This window comes from Cibotium barometz, chromosome 10 (assembly GCF_041138505.1).
Source record: "Cibotium barometz isolate CiBa-2024 chromosome 10, ASM4113850v1, whole genome shotgun sequence".
Classification (NCBI taxonomy): domain Eukaryota; kingdom Viridiplantae; phylum Streptophyta; class Polypodiopsida; order Cyatheales; family Cibotiaceae; genus Cibotium; species Cibotium barometz.
In genome coordinates, this window is record NC_141055.1 from 40,276,255 (window position 1) to 40,286,162 (window position 9,908).

Sequence of the window (9,908 nt, forward strand, 5' to 3'; positions counted from 1 at the left end):
TGCTAAGAAATTTCAGGAAATAACTGAGCAACACACACCGCATGAAGAGAGAGAGTGAGCATCTAAAGAATAGACAGTAGTGTAGGCAGCAGATAGCAACGTAGACAACAACAACAACGAGAGAAGCTGACAATGCACAAATCAGAACAACGATGACAAACGACATCACAATAACCCAGCACATCTTAGAAGATTACACAACAGTCGGAAGAGGGAGTGCTTGAAGAGAAGCAGGTGATGCAGTTGACCAGATCCGAAATCAGCGCAGCGAAAACGGGCGGTGCCGGTGGAATAAATCTCGCCGTTTTTCTCATTTGAAATAAAGGATTTTTTCTTTATTATTTTGAGACTAAGGTTTGAAAAAACTTTAAGTAATATAAGAGGTTGTTCTTATGGTACTTAAGAAAGGGTGTATCTTTTACCTTTTTTGGAAAATTCTCTGTACTATGTGGATGCCACAATGGAATGCCCACATGCATTATGAAGATACCTCAAGGATGGGAATGCACGTAGAGAGGAATGTTTTCATGTAGGAATGTTTTCATGTCATGCTATTTTCTTTTTCGCAATGTAGAAGCCATGCTCCCTATGAGCTATGCTAACTTCTTTTATGTACTGTAGAGCTATACTCCTTATGAGTTAAGCTTTTTCTTTCATGTAATGTTAGAAGCAAGGAAGGGCATTATGATATGCCATGATCAAGGAAGGGTGTTAGAAAAAGTGATCTATGTCATATCATAGACAAGGTCAAAGGGATGTGGATGAATGTGGTGAAGGATAGGAGTTATCCCACATGCAAAGGCAAAGCCCATATGGTACTTGGACCTATATAAAGGGTCATTTCAATGTAATGTAACACAACAACTCATTCTCAAGTACACAATCTCTTGGTCAAGTAAGTGCATCTTGTGTTGCTTTGTATTGCCTTTTGTCATTTGTTTATAATCATGTTTAGCATTATGTTTTGAGCCTCCATAGGCTAGCCTAGCCCTAGATCCATGATTTCCAACAAGAACCTCACAAAAGCGCTTGCATACGATATTGGTAGCAGTTCCTTGGAAGATGTAGTGGCCAAAGAGCTCGTTGAAATAAAGCAAGATGTGCAATTCTATGAGAGCGTACCTGCCTTTGAACAACACATGCCCTTGATTGCTGGCGATGCTCAAGACCAAGGAAGCATAAACTTGACAAATGAACAACTAGTTGCAAGTGACGATGCAACTGAGGTATGTCCTAACTTCTTAGTTGTGTAAAGCAAATGATTTTTAGTTGTATCATTTCACACTTCCTAACTTCTATATTGACATGTTGATAGACTACTTTTGAAGTGGACAAGTTTGCTATGCACGTAGGAGGAACGCGGCCAAAGTCAGAGGGTCGAGATGCATCTCTTTGGCACTACATACCTGCCCTCAGAGCCGACATAGTGCGGGTTTTTCATTTAGACTATTCAGAGATCGCCTATGCCCAGCTCCTAAAATTTAAAGCACTTAGTGCAGTCTTGTCGGAGGACCCCTTAGCCTCAAACATAAATAAATGTATTTTGGTAGCTAGGGAAGCTGCCTTGTATTGCTTTACGGGCAAGCATCCCGGCTCAGTTTTAAGCCATGGTGCCCTTTCTCAGGCTCAAGGAATCAACGAGCCAAGTGATATATTCCAAAGCTTAGGCCAGAAACCAGCCTCTAGAACTCTCTTCCTGAGCTCTTCCAAGAGCTTATTAAAAAGATGTAATGCAAACTTCTCTTCCAAGTTTAATAAAAAAAATTTGTTGTGCATTGTAAGTTGTGATTTTTCCTGGCATACTTGTGATATACCATTTCAAGCCTTGCAATTTCAAGCTTTTGTTCATGTGTTAATAGAAAATATTGTTTAGGATTCATTTTAAATGTGATCGTGATTAAAAAAAGTATTCGGGATTGGGTAAGAGCGGTACGAAAAAATGTTGTATTTATAGACGTATACACACTCACATATATGTATATGTGTGTGTGTGTGTGTGTGTGTGTGTGTGTGTGTGTGTGTGTGTGCACGTGCATATATATATATATGTGTGTGTGTGTGTGTGTGTGTGTGTGTGTGTGTGTGTGTGTGTGTGTGTACCTATATATATATATGTGTGTGTGTGTGTGTGTGTGTGTGTGTGTGTACCTATATATATATATATATATATATATATAAGATTTTGGGGCTATTAAAAGATATATATATATATATAAGATATATAGGATATATATATATATATATAAGGGCCCTATAGGAATCCCAAGATTTTTAAAAAAATATCAAAAAAATATTTAAAAATAGCCATGTGCGCTATGGCACGAAAATCTGCATTTTGACCTCGTCAAACAGGCGATTACCACGCCGTAGCACACATGGCAATTTTTTTTATTTTTATTTTTATTTTTTTATTTTTTTTTATTTTTTTGATTTTTTTTGTGTCTTGTGAGGCTCATAAGGCCCTCAATAAGGGTCTCTAGGTGACTTTATAGACTCTATCTTTTTTGTATATGTGTGTGTGTGTGTGTGTGTGTGTGTGTGTGTGTGTGTGTGTGTGTATGTGTGTGTGTATATATATATATATATGTGTGTGTGTGTGTGTGTGTGTGTGTGTGTGTGTGTGTGTGTGTGTGTGTGTGTGTGTGTGTGTATTTATATATATATGTATATATATATATGTGTGTGTGTGTGTGTGTGTGTGTGTGTGTGTGTGTTTTCTTGTGTGTATAGTGCTTTTATATTTTTTTTTAATGAAATGTTCATTGGCATTGAGCATACAAAAAAAATTGGGCTCAACAAAGAATTTAACACAACTCAAAAAGCTTCCATTAATGTTTGAAAATGTTACAAAGGATTTTGGGAACATTACAAAAGTTTGTAGGGAGAATTACAAAGTGGTTTAGCCTATTGAGGTAGAAGGCTATGCTCTAAACGTAGGCGTAGGGCTAGGGCCATATCTACAGGCTTCAAAGTGACTCTCTTGGCATGTGCCATACACAGCACTGAGTCTTCAAAAACGGAAACTACAATATCTTCAGCAGCTTCTTGAAGAGCTTCAAGAGCTGTGCTCTGTATGCGATCAGCCCTATCAGTAAATTTTTCCATTGTTTCTCTCACCAATCCGAGAGAAGGGTGCCTTGGGGATGAGAAGATCTGTGGTTTTCTGATATTTCCTAATCTCTCGTAGCGCGACTGTCCCTGGCCTCCATTTTCTCTTCTTCTTTGTAACCGGGAGGCGGTGGTGGTCTTTGATTCTCCCACGGTGGTTGTTCAGACCTGAACTTCTTTTTCTTTTGTGCATGCTCTTCCTCTTCTAGCTGGTCTTGAAACTTGCCCTCCTTTCTTTTGCCACACGTCTTGACTGGACATCTGGATGTTGTGGCTGCTTGCGGCTATGCTTGGCTTGCCCTCCTTACGTCCTCTTTGGGCTGCTGTCTCTTTTGCATTTCTTTCTCCCAAGCGGCCCTCACAAGAGCAAATTCTTTGTCAATGATATCTTTCATGATGCCATAGGACAATCGACCTCCCTGTTCTGTAGGATAACCTCTAGTTGCTCTAGGGTGTCGGCCTCAATAACAATCTCCGGTGGTTTCCCTTGACCTTCCTCGGCTTCTTTTCGATGCCGCTCTTCTTTCGCTTCTCTACTACGCTCTGCTTCTTCAGCTTCCTTCCTGCGCTGCGCTTCTTCGGCCTCCTTCCTGCGCTCCTCTTCTTCTCTCATCTCCTTTGCCTCTTGCTCTATTACTATAGGTAGATTTGTCCTTTTTTCTGTAGTAGGTAGTGGGCCGAGTTGATCGAAAAACCGCTCGTCTTGCTCCTGTTCTTCTGGCATAACCTAGGTATGTACGTGTGCGAGAGATAGTGGGAGAGCAAGAGAGAGTAGAGCACAAAGAAGAAAATGAAATGTGGTGGTTATAAATGAAAAATGACTTAAATATGTCTATAAATATATTTTTTAAAAACTTTCAAAAAATTTAAAAACACAAAAAGATTATAATCAGAGAGTTTAAGCCCATGTGGAACCGCACTAACGCTTGCTTGCAACCCACCGTCGTAGTCTCTCCCTAGCATTTGATCGGTTGTATCCTTCAGTTCTTCTTGCATTAACAGTTTTCATTATTTGATGCCTAAGAGACAAATTACCGCAAGATTTCTGCCTTTTTTTGCCAACCAGAACGCGATAGAACCAGTTGAACATTTCATGGAGCGCATTACTCTTGACTTTGCCACCACCATGGCGAGTGCCCTTTTAAAATACACGGCCTTTGCTTGGTAATGTGATTTCTCCATGCCTTGATTGCTCCAAAGTGCTAAGGGCCATATCTATCTAGAAAGTATGGCCCATGTGCATACAATATATGCTGCATAGAAAATTACAAAAAGTCAACAAACAGTATGAAGAACATACTACAAGGACACAAGATATATAACATTACCATGTAGTGAGTAATGTGTGTTTCTCCCCATGCCTCGACCATTTCTTCTGTAAATCTACAAGTGGTTTGTTTAAGTGCCTCAATACCATGGTCATCCAGGTGAGGTCGCTCTAGAAGATCGACCATTTTATCACATGTCTCCCATACACGTGCACGTTTTAGGCCAATCCTGGCATCATTTCCTTGATATGTTGTAACATCACATATCTTCTTCCAAATTTCAAAGTTAGTGTGGCTATGAGAACCCAAGTGGTTTGATAGCAAGTGTCTTGCCTTTGATCCACCCATGCAAATTTTATTAGGGTTGTCTTGTGTAGGGTTTGATTTTCTGTACTTTGTCAAGACCACTGCTCCAGCATGTAGTCCAATAGAGGAAAGTACACCCTCTAGTGCACGTATTGACTCTTCTCGTCGATCTTCGGGATCCATATTCCAGACATAGTTTATGTGGAGCATCAATACCTTATCCAAAATCCTGAGTCTTGCATGTAAGTCTTGCATGTAATGTGCACACATGCACTTGACATAGTGGAATGTCCAAGATTGGGTTCCAAGCATTGTCCTCCTGGCATTGGCATAATATCCTCCACCCACTTGTACCCATCAAACATGGATGCAATATCACCATTAGCACACTTCTTTGCCATCTATAAGCTATAAAGTGTTGGAAGCAAGGATTGCGTAACTCCCTTTGCTCCAACCCTAAAGTGATTAACCTATACATTGCTCTGTAACCTTTCTGGCTAATACCTGCTGAGTCACATATATCAAGCATCTCTTTGGGTGTGACAATTTCTTTGATTTCCTTCAAGAAATGTCGACGAAGGGTCTCCCGCAGCTTATCATTACCAGAACCTGTTATCATTTCCATGATATCCTTCTCCTGAAGGACATGCTGAAGAAGGGAGACATTAACATTGTCCTCAACGTTGTTATATCCTAGTACAGCTGTTGCACATGCCCTACAATCGCAAGAGTCACCCATGAGAGATGCTTTATTCATTAATTGCTTCTCAAAGTTGCTATAATTCCTACAAAAAATTTTACCTAGTTGTTTGAATATGCCTCTTGCATGCGCCTCCTATCTTAGAAAGTAACCCAACAGCTTTACGTTTTCTTTGCCTTTTGCATGATATCCAATGGGAAGGTGAGTGAAATGGTGAACACGATGCCAAAGATTATGAGTTGAGTGTTGAAGACGAACATAATTATCGGTAAATTGATCCATTGTGTGCACACGATCCGCTAAATTATTCTTCTGCACCTCAAGCTCCTCTGAGAGCTCTTTAATCCTCTGCATCAAACTATTGATCTGCTTAGTCGATGTCGCTTGAAGCTGATCGAAGGCAAATTGTGTTTGCCTCTTTCCAGCTACCTCATCTAGCCACAACATGTGTAATCTCCTACAATAGCCAAGAAGGCCATTGAAACCATCACCAACAAACTTCAAAAACATTGTAATGCTTTTGAATAGTGGAGGGGCACCAGATATTGGATCTGGTGGATAAAGATTTCCATCAATCCAAAGATCAATGGCCTTTGCTCCTTGCATTCGAAGCTGATCGTATGAAATATTGGGTGCAACATGCCTACTACGTAGGGTTGCGTATTCTGTCTCCAAATCAACCTGAAGGCAGAACTTAGAAGGCTTATTAGTGATGTCTTGTAGCCATCTACAAGAAAGTAGACTTGTAAGCTTGGGTTGAATAGGAGTGGAAGAAGCAAGATATGGAATCAAAAAATAATGGGAAGAATGGAGTTGAGGGTTGCTTCTCTAGAGCTCCATTGTGGGTGGATAGAGAAAGAAGCCGCAAAGGGAGCCAAAGAAACATAGAGAGGGTTGGCAATGGTGAGAAGGAAATGCAAAGGAGACAATGCATCATGGGAAGCTTCTTTAGTGCAAGCTATGGCTGCTAAGCACTATAGAGAGAGAATACATCATGGAAAGGTTCTTCTGTGCAAGTCATGGCTACTATGGAGAGAGGACCAAGTATTGTAGAGAGAATGCTCATGGTAAGCTTCTTCCTTGCAAGCCATGGCTCTACTACTGTGGGTTTGGAGAGAGAAGGCTCATTTAGGAGTACAGATCTGCTAGCTATGGCCTTTGGAGTAGAGAAAGAAGCTTTTTTCCATGGAGAAGGAGTGCATGGCATTTTAGAGAGAGGATGTAGAGAGAGAAAGAGATCTGGTGCACACACAAAAAAGGGGGGAAGAAAGTGACGAATTTTTGGAATGTTTGGAGTTGGAAAAGGTAGAGAGAGGCTATGATAACTGTGACTGACAGCCCAAAAGGGGTATGTCTTTTCTCTGAGCGTCTTGGTCTGAGCACATTTTTCTGAGCATGGCCTATATTGTGATTTCGTAGATAATTTTATCATAACATCACACACCCTTTACTCATAAAACTACCCTACAAAGAGGCTATATACATTTAATTACATTTCTTTCCAATAGTATTTAGGGCTTATAAGATCCCTTTATTCACAAAACTACTTTTCATGTCTACTTCATTTCAACACCCTCCACCTACATCATCCATCATTCATACTACCATGATAGATAGTGATGATGAAATGATTGCAAGTCACATGGTGAAGAATTTAGGGTGCAAATTTGCATGCATCTATGCCGAAACATTTATTAGTTGCAAGGAGATACTTCAAGATTCAATTCACCATGATGATCATTTGTACACAACTCATAGTTTTGACATGCAAACCTTAATTAAGATATGACATGATTATCACATCTCTAGCAAATAGAAAAAGTTTTATGAAACCAACATGCTCACAATTGAATATGCGATATTGAGATTAATATTCATGGTGGGTACTCACATGATGTACTAATAGTTCTTCAATATGATTACTACATCTCTAGCAAATGAAATAGGTGTAAGACACCACAAAAGTTATGCATGTTCAATACTAGGGCATCACAAGCAAAATGAATTGCTTGAAGGGAAATACTCATGTCAAATCACTAGACTCAATGCTTGAAGGGAAAAACTCATGTCAAATCACTAGACTCAATCTTCTTTACTAATGTCATCCACATAGATATTGTGACGATGCCTTCTCTCTTTGATGGGAGCATTGAATGCAATGTCATTACACATCATCTCAGCCATAGCACCTGCATAAGAAGGCAAAAAGCTAAAATAGATCAATCAATATCAATGCCTCATTGATAATAATATTCTCCAACCAACAAATAAGTTTAAAAAGATTAAACACGAGAGTAACATACTTACTAGTCGTCTGGAAGATTAACAACCATTTCCACATCTTCGGAATCATTTAGAGTCCCATAGTTGCTTAACACATTTCCCTTTCCTTTCTGTCCATCCAAAAATGGTTGCAATATAGAATTGCAAATGTTAGGATCATTCTCAATAGATAAGCATGCTCTCCCAGAATGCACGCATGCTTTTTGCATAGAACCAGTCCCAGCACCTAAGTCCACCACATGTCCAGAAATTGGACACAAGAACTCCAAGAAGTACAACATCATGCATGGAGCCTTCTCCAATGCACCTCTCCATGGAATACTCTCTCCATGTTTTATAGTCTGCTCACTTGTTGGTAAATAATGATGAAACAAACTACTTCCAAAAGCAATGCCCAATTTGGTACCAACCACGGAAGCATTTCCAGGATTACAAACACAAGACATACCAGCCCGATGAAGAAGGCATAAAACCACAACATCCACCTAAAGATAAGAAAAGAATTAAACATATACTTAGTACAAGCCATTTCATTATACGAGAGCATAAATTCTTTCAACAGGTCATTGTATGACAATTGTCTCACCTTATGATCAATACCACCAACTTTGATTGTGCAATATGCATCTAAGCATTGCATGTACATTTGACATGCAAACTCCAATCTACTGATCCTAGCATAACGCTCAACCAAATGAAGAACATGAGGAGCACACATAACTAGGATCCAGCCAGAATCTGAAACAACTGTGGCCGCTACTAGCAAGGAGTAGCGTACATGGTCCTCTGTTAATAAATTCCAAGATGGAGATGTGGAATCCTGTACTCCAAGAGCTTCTAGCTGTGTAGGCAGATCAATAATGACAAAATCTGCAGCCCAAGCAACACTCTTACCATTTCTTGTTTTTCTTTCACCTCCAAGACCCACAAAGTATTCCTTCATGTCTATATAGGCTTGTGTGAAGTTTGAGACAGACAATTGCTTCCCAAACTCGACATAATCATAGCACCAAACCTTGCAATGTGAAGCATCACATGTGCCACTCTGATTCAAAGTTAGAGAGGTCAATGGAATGTACAAAAAGCGGACAGACCTATCTTTCCATTTACATCCTTTCAGAATGGGTGTAGACTGCAGTACCTGCACATCTGTACCCACACCACATATGTAAAGACACAAAGTGATAACAACATATGTTACACAAACAAATAATAGCTTGAAAAAAGATCAAGAGAACTTACCATTATTAGTACCAGGATTTTTTGGTGGCCTACCACCCTTCTTTAGTTCCATACTTGAATCTTTGTCCTTTTTAGTCATCTTCTCAAGTGTTTTTTGAACCTCAATGACTGCATCATCCTCATGGACTGAATTTGAGCTTGATGAACCCATCTCTCCCTTTTTATGCTGTGTGTACAGCTCTACCTCCTCCTCGATGCAACATCCTTTTTTCATATCGAGCCACCACGGGCAGTTCTTTCTCTCCCACTCAGAGAGCACTTGCTTCCCTTCTTTTTCTATCATGTTTGGAGAGTACATACAGAATTTTAAGTCCTGAATTTTTGTCCATACTCGACATATGGGCAACAATTTTTCAATCTTACCAACAGCTTTTAAGGATTGCAAGAATCTGCATACAATAAGAGTCTTAGTACAGAAGCGAAATACTTAAGGATGGATTTTTAATTGAAAAGGAAAAAACATGTATTGCTTACCTAAACACCAATCGTCAAGATGCCCTCGTCATCTCCATTTGTCCTGTTGTTTGCAGCTGTAGCAACAGTCATTGAATCCTTTAAATCTTCATAAAGTTCAAGTCTGTTCATTGCTTGTATTTCCCCAAAATACTCTCTCAACGTAGGATCTTGAGGAAGCACAAAGCTAGCTTGTTGACTAGCAACCAAGACCTGAGAGAGTAACCTCTCAGATTCACAAAGCAACTGATCCATCCATGCCTCTTTCGCCATCCACTTTATGAATTCTCTATCAGCTTTTGGCATCCCATAACTTGTTCTCAAATTTGAATCTGACCCTAAGATTCTGAGGGTTGCTAGTTGTGTCTCCTTTGAGACTTTTGCAATGGAGATGTTATACAACTTTTCCAATGCGACAATGGATGATTTATCATCAAATGGGAGGCTCCACAAGATATTAAACCAATCTTCACCATTTGTTGGTTTGACAATAGACAAAATCTACATATAAACAGTACATGCAATCGTCACACTCAACTGTATTCTTT

At 39.6% G+C, this 9,908-nt stretch overlaps 1 protein-coding gene across 1 annotated transcript; it reads right to left on the reverse strand.

Annotated features, from left to right (window-relative positions):
* Nucleotides 1-7,239: 7,239 nt before the first annotated feature.
* On the reverse strand, nucleotides 7,240-9,290 carry LOC147634895 (uncharacterized). The gene is made up of 4 exons (XM_086803429.1): nucleotides 8,908-9,290; nucleotides 8,252-8,814; nucleotides 7,690-8,150; nucleotides 7,240-7,571 (listed from the first exon to the last, which is right to left on the reverse strand). Coding segments are annotated over exons 1-4 (1,323 nt in total). The 5' UTR covers nucleotides 9,206-9,290; the 3' UTR covers nucleotides 7,240-7,570.
* Between the last annotated feature and the right edge of the window lie 618 nt (nucleotides 9,291-9,908).